At 39.9% G+C, this 22,863-nt stretch overlaps 1 protein-coding gene across 1 annotated transcript; it reads left to right on the forward strand.

Annotated features, from left to right (window-relative positions):
* The first annotated feature begins 428 nt into the window (after positions 1–428).
* On the forward strand, positions 429–16,313 carry LRRC69 (leucine rich repeat containing 69). The gene is made up of 8 exons (XM_033155547.1): positions 429–634; positions 3,521–3,647; positions 4,736–4,808; positions 5,972–6,167; positions 7,497–7,568; positions 12,498–12,599; positions 14,439–14,618; positions 16,069–16,313. The coding sequence occupies exons 1-8, from the start codon at positions 455–457 to the stop codon at positions 16,177–16,179; spliced, it is 1,041 nt and encodes a 346-aa protein (XP_033011438.1). The 5' UTR covers positions 429–454; the 3' UTR covers positions 16,180–16,313.
* Positions 16,314–22,863: the final 6,550 nt, after the last annotated feature.

Genomic DNA, 22,863 nt, shown 5'->3' on the forward strand with positions numbered 1-22,863 from the left:
CTCCCCTTCCTGGCCCCATCCTAGAGATAGATAATTTCTACATTCCTGCATTTGTGTTTTGTTATCCACCTACAAACAATGCTGTTTCTTGTCGAGTTCCTACTGCACCTTTTTATAAAGAGAATCAGCCAAAATCACGACTAGTTGCCCCCATCTCCTCTCCTGGCTGCCCCTGGTTCAACTTATTTGCAGGGACTGGGCATGTCTGCGGCTTTCCTAACATTGCCGGACTACAGCTCCCAGCAGCCACCCCGGTCTCCATGCCTCTCCCTTACGCATGCGCGGTCTCCTCGCGGCCCCTCGTAACGTAGACGCCCGTTGCCATGGCCGCGAGGCCTCAGGGCGACGCGCCGCTTTCGCCGTATCCATGGCGATGGCGAGGCCTTGGTTACGCCCGCGGTTTCTACGGCGCCGCGGACGAGGCGGAGCTGACCAGGCCGGAGGGAGAGGAAATATGACGGCGGAGCTACTCCGGGCTCTGCGTGGTGGGCCAGGGACTCGCTGCCTGTCTCTGAAGGCGCGGGGGCTACGCCGCCTGCCGCGGGGGTTGGGGAAGATGAAGGGCCTGGAGAGACTGAGCTTGCGGGACAACAGCCTGCGCCGGCTGCCCCAGGATATGAAGGCTCTGGGCCGGGTGAGGCGGCCCAGCAGATCCCTTGGTCGATTAAGAGGCGCGCCGAGAGGATTCTGCGCCACGGGGCTCCATCCCTTTGGCCCCTCCTCTTTGTAACCACTAGGGTTGCCACCTTTCAAACAGACCCCCCCCCCCCCAGCCCTGCTTATGTGCTTTTCTGACAGTATGAACCTAGCATGAAAACAAAGTGGTAGGACATTTCTTCCGTCAGTTGCTGGTAAAGAGACAGTGCAAGGTGGGGGGGGGGTAGGTGGGGGGCATTTGGCAGGCTGGTCAATGTTCGCAGGAGCGTCCTACTCTCGTGTAGGACCCTGGCAGAGACACATGCCGACTGGCATGTTCTCTCCCTCCTGGTCAGTCATTTGGGAGCTTCAAAATCTTTCTTCATACCAAGAAGCATCAGCACACTTAGGGATCCACAGAGTCTTGTGAAAACAGACCTCAGCAACTCAGCATTTTGGCTGATCTGCTTTATTTACATATAAACACACACGGAGCACTGCAACATGGCTCCCCCCCCCCCAGCATCAGACAGCAAAGAGAAAGAACAAAAGACAATAGTCCCACTTCATGGAACACAGTAACACAAACATCATGTCTCCGTCACTTCCCACTTTGTGGAATGAAAACACATACCGTCTTGTGATAGATAACAACCCCATGACTGCAGATACAGGGAATGAATCTCCAACAGTCAGGACCTGCTCAAAACTATCCCTATATGTCTAGATCCACAGTGGTTCGCAACTTTTTTTTGGCCATGCCCCACCTAAGCATCTCTAAAATCCTGACCCCCCGACATATAATTCTTATTATTCAAAAAGTGAACTCATATTCACACGGAGGAAGCCTAAAAGGCCATTAACTGTTAATAACTCATTCTTGAATTGCCCCCCCTTAAAAATCAAAGTGCCCCCCTGTAGACCCTGTTGGGAACCATGGGTCTAGGATAAGTTGTCCAGGGCAATCACTACCTCTGTACTCAAGTTGTTTGGGACCCCTGTTTTGCATTGCACAGCAAAGATTGGGGGGGGGGGCTCATCTGCAGCTCTTTGTAATGTCAAGACAGCTGGAATGGAGCGCTGCTCAAAATCTTCATTGGGGAAGAAATAGTACAAAGCATCATCCTAGGGTTTCCAGTTGTGTTGTGGGCTTTTAAAACAAGAGATACACGTGGTTCTTCTGTAAGTGAGATTGGGCTTGTTCCTTCCGAAAAACCTTTTTTTAAGAGCATTTGGGAACTGTAGTGCAGCTTTCTTTGAACAATTCTGTGATTTGTCTTTGCAACAAAATTTTATGCCACTATCAAGTTTTAGATTGCTAATGGAAAGATAAAGATGCTATAATCTTCATGGTTATAAATAGAGACGCAAGCGTTCAAAGATAACACTTTCAAGCTCCATTGGTTTCAGTGACAGAGATTTAAGAGCTTTTTAAAAGCTCTACTTTACCATTAGAATCAATGGGGGTTAAGGGTGCACAACGTTTAACTGGACAGTGCCCTTAGTTTCTGAGTTATTTATCATTAAATTAGGAGAGAACTGGATCAAGTAGAAGGCATTGACTGAACAGCTGGATTGGGGGTGGAGGGAAGGGAATAGTTCTTTACATCTTTCAATCTAAGCCTTTATTTTTTATGGGTCATAAAAGTGGTTATGGAACTTTTTATGACGGACTGAAACTTGGCAGTAGTATAATTCAACCTGGGACTAATATGCACTTTTTAAAACAACATTTTAAAAATGTTCTGGGAAAACTCAAATTACTTCAAAATACTTTCACAAAGCCCTATGACTGTGGCACGAAAGTGTGTATTTTTCCACAATTGTAAAATATTTATACTTCATGCTGAAAGCAGTGTTGTTGAAAGTGCTGGCTATACCACAATACATAATTATTTTGAGTAGCACTGTGCCAGCCTCTCTTCTCGGAATGGGTGCAGTCCTATCATGCTTTCTCCTTTGGCATAATGGCATATGGTGGATTTATATGGAGAAGTATTTGGTTCTCTTTGCTTCTTCCTAACTTGTGTTTTTGAAGAGAAAGAGATACTTGTCTCATCATTTCAGGATGCAGTTCCTGATAGGATTCCAGGCCTACTGTTTAAAGAAGGAAAAGTTAAAATTCCTAGTGAGTGTATTCAAACTCTTGGGCACAACTAAAGCAAGTAACTAGGATGGATCAAACCTTCTAGTTCAACCAGCTCTGTATAGCCTAACTAATTAAAATCACAGCATATTACAGACAGAAAGGAGGCTTAGTGCAGAAAAGTGCTTACAGAGAAAATGGCAAAACCACATTCTGTAGCATAAGGTACACTGCAAAAGCGCAGTGTGATCTGGTGAAAGATGCTATTTAAAAACAATATTGGATTTAGGGTATTTATTTTCCTAGTTTTCAAATAAGAAACTGATGATAATGGGCTGAAACTGACTAGATTCCCTCATGTACAAACATGAGCTGTAACTGTTGTCATAAAAAAGAATGGAGATTTAGGATTCTAGAAGCCCAGCAATACTGCAACAGGATGTTGTGTAGCATAGTAGTGTCTTAATAATGTGTGTGTGTGTGTGTGTGTGTGTTTAAGGGGGTTTACACGGTGCTGAACATTATATTTGGAATTAGGTATTTTTTTCTTTCATTCCAGTATTACTGGGTATGTTTTCAGCTTTACGTTATTATTTAATAGCATGCATTTAAGTAAATGAATACCAGCTAGGCTCAGGACATGCTTTGGGGCTTCCCATAAGCATATGGTTGGCTCCTGTGAGAACAGGATGCTGGACTAATTGCGTCATTGGTCTGATCCAGCAGTCTCTTCATATGTGCCTGATGTTTTGGTGAAACAAATGATGCAAGGCTGTTTAATTAAATATTTTATTATAGTTGAAGGTACTAAATTTGGGAAATAATAATTTTGAGGAGGTTCCAGAGCAGCTGAAATACCTCAAGTCTTTGCAGACTCTTCATTTGTTTAGAAACAAGATTACCAGAATATCACCCTTAATATTTGGTAAGCTTATATCACATCCTGCTCAAAATCATTTTATTGTGCAGTGTATATAATGTGACATATACTATATTCTGTTGTAGAAATTCTGCTCTGTAAAAACTTACAGTTGATAAATCATGTTTCTGAATCTGTGCTTGTTATCTCATAAACAAGCACCATTGTATTAAATGGGACTTAATTCTGGTTTTTAATTAAAGTGCTTATACCCAGCCCTTCAGCCAATGGAGGCTCCCAGAATGACCTACAGATATTCATAATATGACAGCCCCTCCCCTCCCCTCCCCTCTTTTCATGTTGACAATCTGAAAGACAGGGCACAGCAGGAAAAGTCATTCAGAGGGGAAAGGATTGTAGCATCAGTGAATCCAATTGAAAAAAATTGCATATGAGCAAACCCTAATAGTTTTGGAGAAAATACACACTTTTTAGATGACGTATACACATGTTGCAGAAGATATTTATTCTTTTGAGATAAGGCAAATTTCTAAGATGGTGCCAGCCTTCTATGACACTTTTCAAGGAAACTCCGTTTAAATGTTTTTAATAATCTGTCTTACTAAACATTGTAGCCCTAAATAGTCTCAGTTCCCCAAATGTATGATTTTTGTAATTAATATATATGTAACTGCATGGGCAATCAGTGAGATTTAGGCTGCTTATGACATTGTAGCCAAGTCTACAAACCTGCTTTCTGTCCTCATTTTGTTCCCTTCTGTCATTCTGTCACTGCTCTTAATTCAGGAGAACTTTCCTGCAAGTAACTATGTATAGAACTGGACTGTTATTGTTCCTGTTCCATACTTTGGATTATCCTATCATTGATTCCCATTTTGGTTTCCCATGACTCTGCCCTGTCACCTCTCTGAGCATATACTTTCTTGATCTCCTTTGGCAACACTTCATATTCCCCTTGAAACCATGTACTGTACTTACCTAGTAACCAAATGGAATGATCACCCATGTTACATTGTTGATCATTAAAAAACACACTATTATGACAAAAATGGAATGCAATGGGATTAAAATGCATATTCAGGTCTATGTAGATAATATATACTGTATTTTATCTTAAAATGTCTTTTTTACAGATGGATTGCAAAATTTAGTATTCCTCAATTTGAACAGCAACCAACTTAGTTATCTTCCTCCAGAGATACAAAGGTAACGTTGTTTACTAGAATTTTGAAGTTTTACCTAAGCTGCCTATACCATTATTTGTTAGTATGAGACATAGCATTTGCCCATGTTTATCTGGGCAGAAGGTGTGATATATTCATTAATACTGAATGGCAAAAACAATAAAATATAGCAAGTTATATGCCTTATTTTGGTTCCCCACTTCACACGTTATGGACAATAGCAGCAGAAAAAAAAAAAATAACACCAGTGCCCTCCCCAGTCGTTCATTATACTTTTTTTTTTTGAGACTCACTAGCTGTTCTAAAAATTGCTTCTGTTCTGTCCACGTTAGTGTTACATCAGGTAGACCCAAGTTCTCATATAGTCACATTAGGATTTCAAAAGGGCTCCTATAGAAATCATATGCTAGATATTTAAAACATAATGTTTGGTGGTATTGTACTCTTCGTAGGGTTTAGGTTCCATCCCTGTCAGCAGCCATTCCTTTATTATTATATTATTATTATTTATACCCCACTTGTTTCCTTGATGGGAATCAAGGCAGCTTACAAATAAAAACAAGAATCACTAAAAATATAGAGAAAAACAACAATAATTAAAAACAAACATTTAAATAGAAATAAAACTATATACAGTCCATATATAAAATTTGTTTTAAACATACAAATAATTACAATAAAAACAGCACAGCACTAGCCCTTTCATTCAAAGCAGTCAATTCCCAAAAGCCTGTCTTCACCGGCTGGCAGAAGGACAACAAAGAGGGAGCCAGTCTATCCTCTACACGGAAGGGAGTTCCACATTGAGAAGGCCCTTTCCCATGTCCCCATTCCTTGAGACAATGCCAGGCCTACTTGCTCCTTTGATGATAAACAGTTCCTTATTGGGCTGCTACATCTTCAGTTGATTGTGCTTAGTTACATGGTTAACTCTGACCTATGAGAAACATAACTGACTTATGAATCAAAAACTACCGCATTAATTTTGAGTTTTAGTGCTTTTTTCTATAACTTTATTGGCAGTAATGTGATTGGGGTACATTCACTTGATAGACTAATTAACAACTTTAAATACTGTTTTGTATTAAAATCTATCTAGATGCAGATGTGTAGACCAACATTCACTGGTAAACATACAAAAGAAAAATAGAGTTGGAGGGTTGGAATTCTTTGTTCCTTTCATAGGCTTGAACATCTTGAATGCTTGAGTTTAGACAATAACCAACTGCAAAAAATTCCCAAAGAATTCTGTTATCTCCGAAAGTTGTGTGAACTCCATTTGTTCAACAATTCCATCACTGCACTCCCTGAAGAGATTAAATACCTGAGAAAACTCAAGATCTTGATTTTGTCAAGAAACCAAATAGAAGAACTTCCTGATGTGAGTAGTGGTGTGCTTTGAAAACTGTCTTCTTGAGACTAATACAAAAGTCATATGCATTTTGTACAGGGATTAATTATTATTATTTTAAATCACCTTGTATTTTGCAGACTGTTTGATATATATTATATAGGCATAGCCAGTTAGTGCATCATGGTAAGCCATAGTTAATGGTTTACTGTGTGTACACCGTAGCTGATTTGCTCTTCCCTGCTCACACTGGGAAGAAGCAAGCCACAATCCATGACTTAGCATTACATCTGGACCAGTGATCATGCTTTATTTCACTCCCAGCAAACAACAGTCAGTAAACCAAGAACAACCCGTGCCTTACTACTACTACAACTGCTGCTACTGCTACTACTCTGAGTAGAATTTAGTTAACTACAACCTAGAATCTGTTACGTTTTGCTAAACTAAGAAGGTGGAGGGAATTCATATAAGCACATTATTGATATTCACCATATGGGAAATGCTCAGCCCTGAAAATACCCTAACATTAAAATTAATCAAGAATTACCATGGGTGGATTAAAGGAAAATACCTTTTGCTTTGGATGGAACCTCACCTTGCCTTTCTGCTTTGCTGCCTGCTATGCCTAGAATTGCTTCCCAAAATACCACTGTGATAATGTATTTCTCTTCCTTTAAATCCTTCCTTTTATTTGAAGCCTTTAGCAGAACCACCTAGTTACCATTCACTACTGAAACTAAGGGCTTGTCCACACTTCCTTTTGTCCCCACTTCCTCTTGTCCCGCTGCTTTCCCCTGGGGAAAACTGCTCTTTAGCGCTCAGTCAGAGCAAATGGCAATTTGGGTTTTCCCTGGTTTGCTATTTCTTCCAGTCTATTGCTAAAAAGTGGGTTTTCTCTTGGAAAGGAGTGGGGCAAGGGGAAAACCACCTGGACCCATGCCTAGTAAGCACTAGTCAAGCGGAAAACTGCTTGGACCCGTGCTTTCCAGGCATGGCATAAGCGGAAGTGTGAATAAGCCCTCTGCTTAAGTAAGTGCAAATAACCTAAATACATACTCTTTCCCTACCTGCCTCACCTCTATTATCTATGTTGTCTTTTGTTACCTTCTGTATCAATTCTCAATTTGTAAATATACCCCCAGAGAGATAAATATTCCAAATAATTTGTTTTAATACCAATTAAAATCTAGGTTTCCCCTTAGAATACATTTTCAGCTTTCCCTCTGTGATTTTTATTCTCCCACTTCTGATAACTTTTATTTTTGTCCTTTCACCTCTGATGTCTGAGTCAATATAATTTACTTTAATGTTGCTAAGGCTCCTTTGGCTTTTACTAAATTTATCATTTTTCACTAGGGACTTTGCAAATTGAAGAGTCTTAGAGTTCTAGATGTAGCAGGAAACAATATCCAGATCTTCCCAACAGCAGTAAGTAGGACTATTAATAGATCTCTTCAGCGGAATACCGGTAATCTGTACATTATGAAAATTAGTAAAATGGATTTCAGAAACATGAAGCAGGAATGCGTATTTAGTAATATGCTTGTATTAGTTATAAAAATATATCTGATTTGGATTCTTGTTTATGTGGATTCTTCGTGAACTATGCAGGGTAGTGGAGGTTCACCCCAAATTAGCAGGACCTCCACTCAGTTTAGGGGAATTCTTCCTTCTGCCACCAACCTTTTGTGTCCCATCCCACATTGTTCAGAAGGCCCCCCCCCCAACCTACTGGAGAGGCTTTGTGGGTGACACAGTTAGTGCAGGAGGGGGCAGGGAGGAAGGGAAAAAGAAGGGACAGAAAACTTTCATTCCATGAACATCTTTAACTTACCTTAAGATCCATACCAGCAAGAACAGTCAGAAAATACTGGGATGCAGTTGTCTAACAACCGTATAATATGGATGCTTTATAAAAAGTGAGTGAGCAAAGGATGGAAATTCTAGTAACCGGAGCAGCAGGCAGGAAAGTTGCACAATGTGAAGGGCAGTATGCCTACAGCTCTCTGGACCTCAACCCTACCCAATATATAGAAATGCTTACAAAGGTCTAGGATAGGATGTTTGAATGCATGCTGCAATAATATCAGCAAGCACCTGAGGGCAGCACTACATAATGTCACACTGCTCAACTCAAGTTTCTTACTAATACAGAAAAGCTAACTGGAAAAGTTCACCCGTAGAAAATACTTTTCTTGAACACATGAATGTTCAGTCTTTGCATATGGTTTCATAATATTCCAGTTTATCTGACCAACAGCCTTTAACCACAAAGTGATTTCCTACTGCAGGTACATTACATGGCAAACTTCTTTTTCTTTTTCTTTTTCGCAACTACAACTGTGTTTGCTGCTGAAGTGTGGACAGCATTGCCTTGTGCTCATGTGTGTTTCAGATATTTGTGTACCTGAATATATCATGACATGGTTGCAGAAAGCACTCATTTGATACCAGCATTAAATGTATTTGATGTGTAATGCAAAGAGCTGCCATTAGACATTAACGACTCAGCTTCCCTACCAAAAATGACCCTAATATGAGGCAGTGTGTGGTAGTTGCCTAAGGCAAGAGATAATAGGTTCCATTAAATTTGAGTAGAACGGAAGGCAGAGGTCTGGCCTATAGGGCACAATCCAGGAAAGGGCTTTCTAAGCAACATCAAGATGAACAGGAATGTGAATTAGTACTCTGCAACATCCATTCTTTTCAGCTAGGCTTGTACAGAAGAACCTTCTGTTATTTAGTGTGAAGAAGCGGGTACCATTTGTGTTTCCTGCTTTGGTCCAGGCCTGTTTCTTTATGTTAGCGATCTCTACCCTGTTGTGTGAAGCAGTGAATTTAACATATCATGCTGTACTATACGTACTATTCCTGATGGAAATAGAAGAGTAGCATGGTGCGAGTCATGTGCAATTTCAGGGGTGTAGAGGCAAACTGAGTCATTCATAACGGAACTATTAAAAACGATACTGCTAGCGAAATAGAAAATACATCTTTAATAGCAACAGACAACTACTGAAGAAGACCAGAAGCCACCTGTAAGCATAAGAAAGCCTGTATTTAGGAATTCAGTTTCTGAAATTTGTTTGAAGAGATACCCATTTATGAATTCAAGTAATCAACTTCAAATTCAAGGTATAGCATTTAAATATAAAGTTTGATTAGGTATGTTTTGTTAGCAGTACCTTTCTAAAGGGTTCTTTTTGTGGTATTTGCTTTATCTATTTCTTTTGATGAGTTTATCATTCACAATGGAAGCCACTATGCTTCCGCTGGTTAGAAGTGGCTTTCTAGTCTACCACCTGACATCTGTGATGGACACAATAAATTCATCTCTTCCATTTGAGAGCACGGTAGAAAATACTTTACTGAGGAACTAGTGTTCTCATATGCATACATTATACTTTTACATGTGCAAAGGCCCTTTTCTAGATTATTTTGGCTGTACTTTAAAAAATTTCAGAAGGAAAATATTCAAAAAATTATGAAACTCCAAACAAGCATGTTATCAAACCAAATAGATTTTGGAACTAGAATGCCTTCTTGCACCTATCATTTTACATGTACTAGAATTATGTAAATTGAAAGGAACGAAAGGTTGCAAGAATTCTGTAATGTAAACAGTGTGTATATTGGCATGAAAATATGGCTCTTTTGAACTATAAAACTCACATAATGGTAGGGGGGGAATGTAAAGTTTGTCTGTGAGCCAATTTGTATTTGGGCAGAAATAAAGGATTCATTTTTTAAAAGGATATTTGCAGCCAAACAGACCTAGATTTAGAAAAGAATTGAGTAGGCTATTTCTCCCAATGGAAAAGCATTGGCACTATCCACACACAGCTGAGCACATCTAACTTTTGAAAGGTGGTCTTGAGACTCTAATTTTACTTGTGTGCATTAAGATGCAGTTAGCCCCTAAATCAGTTTAAGAGGCAGAGTTAAACACTTCAATACTCTACCATTTAAATAAGGGATTTGAAAGTGTTGAACATGTCACTTTTATGGATATTTGCTCTGAAGTAACATTTTTTGAGTTCAATGCAACTTCCTTCTCCCAAGTAAGTATGCATAGAAAAATTCCTTAGAACCATGTCAATACTGTTTAATTTTGTTACTTTAAAAAAATATTTAGATAGAGTTCTTATCACACAACTGCCCAGATTATAATTATTGAAGAATTGTGCTTGTTGCAACAGTTAACTGCAATTTATGCTTTGTAAGCCTATGTGCTGAAAATGCAAACAAATACCTGGCCTTCTGTATCCTGCTGAGCCCTTTAAAGTATTGTTGGTATAATTGACCTAAATTTAAGCACTTTTAAGTCCCACTGTTTTCAGTGTTAGCACATTTAATTTTTTTCCATTGAAATCAATGGGCTTTAAGAGTTTTAACTTTGGCTGGATTAATAAATATCTGCTAAATTCATTGTCATGAACAGCTAGTAGTCATTTTTTATGTGGAACCTGTGCTAGCTATAGAACTCAAGAGTTCCAAACTTACCGATCTGTTCTTCACTATATTTTATGAGAATGAAATCATCTTTTGACGTTTCTTGTAAAGGAGATTTTGGATTACACCTCAAAGATTCTGTCATAGTTATAATTTGAAAAAAAAAAAGCTGTAAGAAAGTGATATATTTTTATGGTGATTGCTACAAACTATGTGACCCAGAATGTAATTGCCTATTCACTCATCTTGCCCTGGAGGTATGAACTTTTTAATGTCACAAAATCTCAAGCTTTCATTGGTGGAAAGACAATAAAAGGTTTTACAGATATACCAGCTGCACAGAATCCTCTCTGTGTGTTTATACGTTTAATACAGGTGTTCTCAGTAATTCAAGGTCTTCTAGCTTTGCTTACATTGAGTAGTTGCTTATATCAGTGGTATTGTTACCTATCGATTTACCTATCTTTGTATGCTCTAATAAAACATTAGAGTTAGATAAGTTTAGGTTGTTTAAAAAACCACATAGTATCAAATTAAGCTAAATGCATTATTATTATTATTAAGCAAATTTCTATTATGCACTTCCTCTCAAAGGAACCCACTTAATATTTGCTTATGTAGCACATGAACTTGTGATTTAAAATAATTTTTACTGATTTGTCAGTGGAAAGTATTCATAGACCAGAATGTATATAAGAGGAATAGTAATCATTACAGAAGGAACAAAGAATCAGTACCACTTGTTTCAAGATAGTTTGTAAATTACTTAGAGAAATTTCATGAAACCATAAAGAAAAAATACATTATTGGATGGTTTTCCAGCAAACAGCAGTGTGTCAGGTTCCTTCGGTAGCTCTAGAAATCAAGGGTATAATAACTCAACTTGTAACACAGTTGACAGTGGGGATGTCCTAACTATGAATAATTTCTTCCAGATCCATTTGAGGTGCTTTTTGTCCCTGGTCAGCTACTAGTTTTATGGTAAGCCCATTGCACATAATGGACTTCTGGAAAGCCCTGTTGCCAAAGTCACCATGCCCTACAGTCTCTCCTGCCTAAGGGCTGGAAAATGGGTGGTGGCATTGTCTTGTTCTGTGGTAAGGTGAGGGTCAGGCTAGATGCAGAACAAGACAATGCTAAGTAGGCTCAGGTGGGATGCAAGGTGAGGTGAGGCAAGACTCAGTCTGAAAGCAGAGGAAGGCAAGGTGAAGTTCAGGCTGGATGCGAATCTCAGACTGTGTTATAGGATACTGCTTCAGCAACAAACCAACTGTGGTAGCAGCTACACCCCAGTTGTTAGCCCTGTCCATACAGCAGAGCTTTCCAAACTTTTTCCTGTTGGTGACACACTTTTTAGACATGCATCATTTCACGACACAGTAATTCAGGTTCACTAGTAAACCAGAGGTTAAACTAACCCCTTTCCAGCCCCAGGAGGAATGTGGGAAGCAGTCACGTGACACACCTACACACTGCAGCCGACACTAATGTGTCATGACACACAGTTTGGAAAGCTCTGCTGTACAGGAAGGTACTTCTTCAGTTGAAGGGTGCCACCTGCTGTAGTAATGTCCTGCTGCAATTAAGCAAAGGAGCCTCTGGTCTCTCTGGGACTTCAACAGTGCCTATTTTGCAACTGCAATCAAGGTCTAATACTAAAGCAGCCAGCAATATCAACATGCCAAGCTGGAGATCTCATGGGGTAGATGCTCCTGTCTGACCTCTCTTTAGAATAAGGGTGGCTAACCTGTGACCTGAATTTGATCTGCCAAGCTACAGGAAGTTGCCTGCAACTTTTATCGGATCAGGAGATAAAGCACTCTGCCTTCTCATTGGAATTGACTTTTGGTAAACATTTCGTTGAAAGTATTGATGTTTCCTGTATTTCTTGTGTTATTTAAACAGATGGAAGATCTTGAACTAGAGGAACTTTATTGTGAAAGTAATCCATTGCTTCAGAAACATCCAGTTAGTGCCATACAAGAGGAGGACATTTTGACTCTTAAGGTTACTGGGGAAAACTTTTCAAAATTATAGATAACAATGTACTGTACTAACTTAAGTCCATAGATTTCAGTGGGTCATCTCTGGGTATGACTTAGTTGAATACCACCCTATAGTTTAAAAATGACTTTTTCAGATTTCAGAGTAATCCAAATCCTTGTCATTCAAACCATTCTAAATAACCATTCTGTATTCAAAGAGATAGTTTTGCTTACTAAAAATGATCCTTAGTCTGGTGAGCAGAGTTTGAAATTAAGTTAATTAAAGTTTCAGGATTTTGATAAATTGCAGGGATTTCTTGGAAAATAATAATAGCTGCTATGGTGGAAGCCAACCACTTTCCAGCAGTATTTAAGTACAGAGGAAAAAAAGTTAATGGTAGCTGTTTCTACCTGTTCCTTTTAAAGAGCACAAACACTGAATGAACACTGTTTCTGCCCCTTCCTTTTAAAGAGCAAAATGTTAGTGAAACCTATACAACTCTCCAAAGATTGAAAAATGCTGAGATACATGGGGAAGGTGTTTAAGATCACATACAAGAACACAGTTCTATATAACAGTCACAAAAAAGCACTGAAAGGCACAGGACTGTAACAACAGTATATTAATGAGAATAATAATTTTACTATTTATTCCCCGCCCATCTGACTGGGTTGCCCCAGCCACTCTGGGCGGCTTCCAACATATATGAAAAACATGATAAAGTATTTAAAAACTTCCCTTTACAGAGCTGCCTTCAGATGGCTCAGCGGTCGGATAACTCCATACCTTCCAATATTCATACAGTAAAAATCAGGACATCCTACCATACCCTCCAACATTTATCCAATGAAAATCAGGATGTCCTAAGAAAAAGTGGGACATTTCAGGATCAAATCAGAAACTGGGCCGGCTTCTGTAAATCTGGGATTGTCCATGGAAAATAGGGACACTTGGAGGGTCTGTGAGCCGACTGTGCCAACTGGATCTTCAAAGGATGACCAGACCCAGTCTCTTTGTGGGAGGGCCTGCTTACTTGCCCAATCCCATAGTTTGAGATTACCACCGCACACACGACTGCCTTCCTGGCTGTTCATAAAGGGGAGCTCCGGGAGTGTGGCAAGTATTGGGACAATGTCTTAGCTTGATGCCTAACCATGTGTCTTGGAGCTCCACTGTGAACTTCTGAACTAACCTGTAGTCTGATACGTGTTTGGAGGTTGTAGTGAATTTTGGAATAAAGCCTTTAACAATAACCGAGCTTGAGAATTTGAGCACCACATCCGCAAGTGGGTCTGTGAAAAAATGTGTCTGTGAAAGGCTGCAAATGCACTTGGCTATGGCTATGTATATTGTGTATTGTGTGGCTGTCAACTTTCCCTTTTTTGCAATAAGGGAATTTGCGCTGGAATAAGGGAATTTCCTGGAAAAAAGGGAAAGTTGACAGCTATGGTTCAGATAGGAACACAAGGAACTACCATCTAGCTCAGTTTTGTCCACACTGGCTGACAGCAGCTTCCTCCCTCAAAGTTCTATCAACAGACACTGATTGAAAAACGTCCTTCCTGGAGCTAGATTTGAGTGTGGCACCTGATCTATCCTTTACAATAAATTAACGGTGCATCATGGTTACCACGTGTCTGGAGATAGAGAGAGAGAACAACTCTTTTACTCACTCCTATCAGGCAGAGCCTTTTGCAAGCAGAGCTGTGCAACTTGGGGTAAAAGGCTACAAGGCCCATCTGGGGAGCCATATGCTCACAGAGTCTCCTGCTAAGTGTCCGGGGTTAAAAGCATTCACCTTGAGGTTCTCTTGCAAGTCTTTTGAATAATATAAGCTATTCTGTCTTTTTAATCATACAGGAACTGACTGCAAGATTTATTCTTGATCAACTGGAAAAGAAAAACTTTAATTTACACAAAGCGCTAAAGCAGAACTTAAATGCACAGAGGATGCTTGCCCATAAACAAGAATGTGCTCAGTGCAGACGTGGCTTTCTGGGTATGTGGCTAGAATGTGTACAGTTCGTGGATATAAGACAGGTAATTTTTCCTGAATCATGTATTATTTAAAGCTGGATTCATTGCATACCCAGACTTTTGCTAGGTTCTGCTGCAGCATGTTTTCCATGAGCACCTTCAAAATCTATTGTTTTCTTTCTGCACGTGTGCATTAAAAATTATTGGGTCTCAGTTATAAGGAGAGTACTACTGGCTCAGCTTTTGGTTTCCATCAGTGGCCAGCCATCTCCTCTCTTAACTATTTCAGCTTTCTCTGTTTTTTAATACCACTTCTGATATTATTTATTAATTCGCTTATCTCATCTGTAATCTCCTGTTTTCTTTGATTGCGTTCCATTTGTTTATGTAATTTGTATCCCACCCTTCCTTCAGAGACACATTTCAGCCTCACAAGCTCATGACAGTGGCCTCTGAACCTGATCTGGCAATTAGGAGAGGCCTAGGAGGTCACCTAGGCAGGGTCAGTGGCCAATTAAAATGTGCCACGCAGAACTTGAGGGTTACTTTTCTCACACAGCACCCTTCTTCTGCATCTCAAACCACGGTTTGTCAGTCCAGGTGTTATACCAAAGCAGCTGCAAACAATCAGTTCTTGGTTTGGTGGCTATTCAGAAACCCTGGTTTGTCAGGTGGCGTTGTTTTAGCTATAAAAACCACAGGCCTGAACCATCTGTGGCTGTTAGCATGGGGTATACAACTCAGTACCTCCTCTTGTGCACATGCAAGTGTCAGTAGAAAGATGTCGCCTTATATGGGAACCATAACTTGATAGTGCCTGCTGGCAGTTCCACTACCATGGTGAAAGGGTCACTAGGGAGAGGACACACAGATTACACCCCACCCCCCAAAAGGCTGCTAGGATTAATCTCTGGACTAAGGGAGGACATAAGATCATGGAAGCTCAAACAGAATCTCTACATAAAATTTCTATTATGTTTCATAATAGAATCAATATTTCTCCTGGGTAAGGTCTCTGAAAGGACACTGTATGATGCCCTTTCTTCAGGCTTGTGCTGAAGTGGCAAGTCTGACACTGTTTTCTAACACCTCATCAACAGGGTATAACATCTTGATTTTCAGTTTCACCGTCCTGCTCTTCCAATTACTAATTTTGAATGCCATCCAGTAATTTAGCTTTCCCTTGACTCCTGCTGGCCCATTTCCCCACCAGATTACATAGCGCTGGATTGTTCTTCGCAGATGTAAAATTCCTGCTGCCTTTCTATTTAGAGATAAATGTGCGAGGGCAACTGTAGCTCTGACACAAATGTTATTAATTTTAAACATTTCAGCCAGCTCTTTGTTGTTCATGTTGTCTGAGCAAATCTGAATGTAAGGGTTGACTGTGTTGTGTCAGAGAGGTTCATGAGGACCCCTCAATTTATATATCGCTACAATTTATAAAAATGAATATGCTCTGTAAAATACGCTAACAGTTATGCTGTCATATTTCCCCCTTTCTTTTTAAAAGCGAATGAAGACTAGCAGAAACTTGGAGCTCTTACCTGTCAAGGCACTTCTGTGCTCATACAAATGCTTTAATCACAGCGGCCACAAACTCTTTGGGATTGCTGTACCCTAGAGCAAGCAATAAACCCAGGATCTCACCCAGCTGGCAAGTTGCAACTATTGTGACACTCTGAAGAACGGAAACAGAACATAGCATTTTGTGCTATATCCATATTCAATGTGAAATACACAGTTGTGTTGGAACAATGGTGGCAGAGAAGTGATTTAGTGGTGGGCAGGAATTATTTCCTACAGCTGTACAGTTGGTGTGTTTTGGCAGCCTTGACTCCTTCTGAAAATGGATGAAGTTAATGGCATTGTTTAACAGTGAGGTAAAAGTTTTATAATGTAAACTCTAACTAGCCTAGGTTACTGTGGTTTCTTTTGGCTTCTCTGTTATGATCCATGCACCTTAATCTGAAATTCTGATAAGTGTTTCTCCCCCCCTGAAGATTTAGGGTCAGACCTTAAAACTGCAAAAGAACACTTTTAACGTGTGTCCAGTGATTACGTAGTGCTTGATTTCCATTATAAATCCTGTTTTCTAGAAGTTTATAACTTGGCTTTAGCATTTGGCATGCATAATTTTCAACACAGAAGAAAATGTGTTGGAGCGTTTTAAAAAAGAAATGGAATTGGTACATATTAAGAAGGATTTCTTTGCTCATAGGAACTTTGATTATAAGAAAGCTGTGTATCCTGGCAACCTTTGGAAAAAAGAACATTCCATGGAGAAGCAAGCAGTTTGATAGGAGTTTGCATGCTTGCTTTTCCACTTTTATTTCTTTGCATGTTTTATCTTCGGTGTTTCCAGTGCTGTTTTACTAGAAAACTCACCTTGTTCTCTTATAATGGCAAAAGCCTGAGAGGTGCCGGAACTGAAAAAAACTATTTCTATGCTGCAATTCCTCCTGGTTTGCAATTTGCATTCTCATCTCATGTAATTAATTGCAGTGCTACAGAAAACATGGCTGTTTCTTAAACTTGATACTAAATTCAAGCATGTGGATTGACTTTACTGTTTACATATAGAGATCATTCGTGTTCTGATCTAAACAAAGAAAGATGTATTTAAATTTGAAATAGTAAGTAGAACCATGTACTTACCTAAATTGCAGATATTTTGTATGTGACTCCCCCCCCCCTTTAAAGAGAATTCTATGTAACACGGTAACTTGGGAATCAAGCGAAATGTTGAGTTCCTAGAATGAAACTAGTGTCCACATTCAAGACAGCATTCAGCATTTCAAGTGTAAACCCCAGCTTAGCACACCGCTCATTTTCAAGAAAGCTGTAAAAATGTGTTTTCTGTCTTGAAGATTGAGACATCAGAATGAAAGCTGATGTCAGCATCTAGAATAAAAGGTAAAGGGACCCCTGACCATTAGGTCCAGTCGCGGACGACTCTGGGGTTGCGGCACTCATCTCGCTTTACTGGCTGAGGGAGCAGGTGTACAGCTTCCGGGTCATGTGGCAAGCATGACGTAAGCCACTTCTGGCAAACCAGAGCAGCGCACGGAAACACCGTTTACCTTCCCGCCAGAGCGGTACCTATTTATCTACTTGTACTTTGACGTACTTTCGAACTGCTAGGTTGGCAGGAGCAGGGACTGAACAATGGGAGCTCACCCCATTGCAGGGATTTGAACCGCCGACCTTCTGATCGGCAAGCCCTAGGCTCTGTGGTTTAACCTACAGCGCCACCCGCATCCCACAGCATCTAGAATATAATTCAGTTTTTCAAATACAGGCCCCATCTTGCACCCCCCTCCCTTGACAAAGGTAAAGAGTGTGCAAAATAGATTAGAATCAGCAGGGCTTTTTTCAGCTGGAACTTGCCAGTTCCGGCACCTCTCAGGTGGGCAACATTGCCATTATAAGAGAACAAGGGAGATGTTCTCTTTTTCTAGAAAAATAGCACTGAAACAGATGTCTGAAGTGGAGACTCTCAAACACTGTTCTTCACTAGTGCATAATGATTTCAAAATGTATTTGCATTTGTCAAGTGATAGTTACATAGAAACAGCACTTCTTAGGCAGTATGTTTTAGCTTACAATATGGGGAAGAATAAAGACCCTGTTTAAAATATTTGTTGGTACATGGTATTATCTGAAAACGCATCTGATACTTGCTTTTCCTGAACACAGTTGTAGTGAGCAAAAAGATTCAAAAAGGTCTATTGATTCAACTATCAAATAAATAGTACTCTTTAGTAAAAGCAAAAGTGACCCAAAAGTCATCTGACATTTTATTCAAGTGGAAAAGCTCTTCAGATTTATCCTAAGGATGAATGAATGGTTGAAATCAGTGGCGCTTTAGTTGCAATACATTTATCTCATTGATTGCCGCATCACTTAAGTACAGGTATCTGATTCAGAGTTAGTTAGCTTGAAAAGGTATCTGAAGGAACCCCAGCCCTAGAAGCAAGTGTCTACATTTTGCAACTTGCCAGAATATTTTGTTCCACCAAGAAGATGCCTGTGCCAAATACTTTTCGGGCTTATCCTTGCTGAGCTACCATGGAGGCTCATGACACCCCTTTCAGTTACAATAGGGAGCGGTGCTTATGTTTTTTTAATCCACCCTTTTGCAACAGACCAGAAACAACTTGAGAAGAACTTTCACATTTGTTTACATTTACTTGAGTTTTTCAGTGGCTCTCTTACGTGATCATTCTTATCGGAAACTAAGTTAGTGTAGCATAAAATGCAACAAATATATTATCCAAGCATTTATAAATAAAATAAAATAACTGTTATGAGATATCACCAGAAAATGACTCTTTTCTTGTCCAGGCTTAATTCTTTCATGGGTCAATTTTATTTTTTTATGAAAAATTAAATATTGGGCAGCTTTACTCTGTGTATTCAAAGTTATAGAACATACTGGATTGCTTTCATTCCTAATGAAATGAGAGAAACAACAACTGCAGTGGCAGTGAGAGTGCTGTTTTCAAAGCACTGAACAAGATCTGTAGACATTATTTGGACTACATAAGCTATTTTGCAGCACAATCCTAAATGTCCCTACTCGGAACTTAGTTTCTGTGAATTCAGTGGCACTTACAGATAAGTAAGAATAGGACTGCAGCTCTACTGACATAAATGTTCATCTTTTGGACCTCCCAGCATGGGCTTCTCTCAGACCTTTTACTTGTTGAGCATGAAGGATGAAGACAGTATCTGAGCATATCTGAATCCATTTAGAAGCTTCTGTACAAGCAGACTTGTGACAAGCAAACTTCCTGATTACACAGAAGCTTCTAAGTGCATTCAGTCAAATTCATGAGAATCTGATGGTCCTGCACATGCATGCATTAAACAAAATAAGCACATGTTTAGGGCATAAAAAGAAGGGGGACGCCACAGAAATTTTTCAGTTGTTAGATTCACCATGGGCCATATGGCGTAGCTGAACAAAATAGCCATTATTTATACAAATATACAAAAATAAACATTATTTTCCATCTTACTGCAGGTTTTATTTCATTTTGAAAAATAAAGTTTCATTTTACAATTTATTGTTGTTTATATTCCAAATTAGATATATATGGGGGTACCAAAATCTTTTAAGTGCTTAGGGCCTCTAAAGGTCTTAATCCAGCCCTGATGCCCCTTACACATTTTTAACTTTTGCATGTTCAGGCAAACGCCTGAGGGGGGCTCTGAGTCTTATAGTAAAATATCAACATAAATGAGATCCCCAAAGGCTATGGTTGTAAGTTCCACATTGACCATTCCACGTTTTGGCTGCTGCATAAAGAGAGTAAGGTGTTTTCTATAGACATTTGCAAAACTCATTGTAGAACTGTTCTCTGATAAGCCACCAGTTCACCATTCAAGAGATTCGTCTGTCATGGTCAGTATCGCTGAGGGCTCATCCACTTCCATTGCCCCATCACTTTCTCCTGGGGAAACCTGTGGTTTAGTGCTGAATTGGAACAAATGGCAATTGGATTTTCAGCGGATTGCCGTGGGTTCCGATTTAGTGCTAAATAGTGGGTTTTCCAGGGTGACGTGCAAGGGCAAAGGCAAAAACTCTCGGACAAGCACAAGACAAAGGAGAAAACGCTCAGCCCCGTTCGAATCCACACAACGGGGTGAGCTCCCATTGCTCTGTCCCAGCTCCTGTCTACCTAGCAGTTCGAAAGCACACCAGTGCAAGTAGATAAATAGGTACCACTGCAGCGGGAAGGTAAATGGCGTTTCCATGCAATCTGGTTACCGTCATGGTGTTCCGTTGCGCCAGAAGCGGTTTAGTCATGCTGGCCACATGACCCGGAAAAACAGCGCCGCAACCCCAGAGTCGTTCGCGGCTGGACTTAACTGTCAGGGGTCCTTTACCTTTAAACAAATTCTAGTTCATGAAAGTGAGATGAGAGCTGTGCCCCATAATCACCTTTTACTGGACTTAACTGTCCAGGGGTCCTTTACCTTTTTTTTTTTTTTTAACCTAGACAAGTCCTGATGTGCTTTTCACAACTCAGACAATGGCTATGACTGATTTGGCTAATTAAAAAGTAAATACGCATTTGACTGTATTTCTGTGTGTTGTGGCCAGGATCCAAAGAGCCACTTAAGACACACTCATGAGCTTAGGTGTACTTAGAGGGAATTCCTCCCTCCCCCTCGCTGTTTTCCTTTGAAAACACATTCAAATGTGGCTTGTCATGGACATAGCAGGATGGTGTCCAAGAAGAAGATGACTCTTCCACCAGGTATTGAACAGGTCTTGCATACCAGCTTTATATTTGGAGCTCTAGTAATCAAAACATGCTTTGTTAATACTGTTACCTTTAGTTCTTGCCTTTATTGACTTGTTATTCCCGCATACAGCTGGGCTTTTGCAACTTTCTAACTCCAGAGATCATTTTCCACATTGCTCTGCTTGCCAAAGCAATGTGCCCTGAGCATATGGCATAGAAATCCGATGTGCTGCAGACAATTCTGGGATACGGCTTCAGGTGCAATCTCAGTTCACACAAATTGTTGGCCAAGTCTTATGAACTGAACATGCAAGCTTTGTTTAGATCACACTTGTGCTATCTACTTCATTTTTTACTACAACCCCACTGCCCACCAACCAAGCCAGGTGTGAAATAATGGCTTGGGAGAGGAGCCAAATTAAAAATGTTGACAGAATATCTTCATCTGCATGTACAAATGTGTATCTACATCAGGGGTCAGCAAACTTTTTCAGGGGGGGGGGCGGTCCACTGTCCTCAGACCTTGTAGGGGGCCAGACTATATTTTGAAAAAGAAAAGAAAAAAAGAACAAATTCCTGTGACCCACAAATCACCCAGAGAGGCATTTTAAATAAAAGGACACATTCTACTCATGTAAAAACACGCTGATTCCAGGCCGGATTTAGAAGGCGATTGGGCTAATGGATCAGTAATTCTGGTACTGTAGCTTTGTTGCGGGGATGGGCATTTTGTTGTTGCTGTTGTTAAACGGAGTCAGAAAGCCTTGCCAATACACTGTAAACCATCAAAGGATCCTCTACCTGTAGGCATGCATGTATTTTTATCTGCAGTTAGATTAAATTGTGTTTATTGCTGTATAGGGGGCTGGACATTTAACTGATTTATTTATTTAATGATAATTGATTCATGTATGGTGGCTGGATAGAGTGTTGATTTTTTATTTTGGTCAATAGTGTTATTTAAAATTGTAGAATATATACTTTCTTAGTATTTGAAATATTTTACTTCCTGTTGTTTGGCTGTTTTCTGTTAAATTTCCTTTGTATTTTTGTAGCCGATTTTAAGCGTAATGTTTGTTTGGATGCTAAAGAGGATCTTCCAGTTGTTAATTTTGTTTATAGAAGGTAGAAATTCTCTGGCATTTTTTTGCAGTTGTTTATTTCAGAAAATTTCAACCTACTTTGTTAGAGTTTTGTTTAAATATAAGTGGCATATAAATTGTCCAAATAAAGAAAGAAACTAAATAGATCTCCATGTATGTTCTGCCCATCCCTGGCCTAGAATACCACACAGGCATTCTGTCATACTACTAATAAACTGGACTATCTTCTATAGAGGATTGTTGCCTATGGAGGGATCACTGATCAATTGCAAGCACACATTTTGCAAGCACATGATGCCCTGACATCTAATAGTTAAAAGGGCAGACAGCAGATCTTCCCGATACCCTGAAGAGCTTCCTCCAGTTGACGTTGGCAATATTTTGCTAGGCAAACAAATAGTGTAACACAGCTTCTCATGTACAACAATATACAAAATAGGTTGTTACTAAGGTGCTATATCTCTTATTTTCTTAGAAAGATAGTCTAACCAGAATTTTAAGGAAATGGAGTCCCTTGTATTTTTATTTTGATAAGATAATTGGCCATCAAAACTCTCACATAAGAGACAGCAACACATTTTAGGCAAGGCAGTAAATCAGGCATAGGGAAACTTGGCCCTCCAGATGTTTTGAGACTACAATTTCCATGATCCCTGGCCACTGGTCCTGTTAGGGATAATGGGAGTTGTAGTCCCAAAACATCTGGAGGGCCAAGTTTGCCTATGCCTGCAGTAAATGGTGTCAAAGCTAGATTTGCCGCTCAGAGATGGGCTGTGACTTGTTGGAAGGAGATGCTCCACTCACACCCGTTTCTAGGTATTGATAAAGGAACTGTCAGCAAATTATTCCTGTTAATCTATTCTGTAGGATGGCTGTTTGGTGCCTCTCTTGCAGGATGTGTGGAATGTGGAGGTGGAAAGCAGAGACAAGGGACTAAGTAGCTCAGGA

The sequence above is a fragment of the Lacerta agilis genome, chromosome 7 (genome assembly GCF_009819535.1).
Source record: "Lacerta agilis isolate rLacAgi1 chromosome 7, rLacAgi1.pri, whole genome shotgun sequence".
Lineage (NCBI taxonomy): Eukaryota > Metazoa > Chordata > Lepidosauria > Squamata > Lacertidae > Lacerta > Lacerta agilis.

Bases quoted from the DNA above. Each gene is read 5' to 3' on its own strand.
- LRRC69 (XM_033155547.1), top strand. From the start codon at position 455: ATGACGGCGGAGCTACTCCGGGCTCTGCGTGGTGGGCCAGGGACTCGC. The intron at 3,648-4,735 runs GTAAGCTTATAT...TCTTTTTTACAG, and splicing joins AATATCACCCTTAATATTTG to ATGGATTGCAAAATTTAGTA. The intron at 6,168-7,496 runs GTGAGTAGTGGT...ATTTTTCACTAG, and splicing joins AAATAGAAGAACTTCCTGAT to GGACTTTGCAAATTGAAGAG.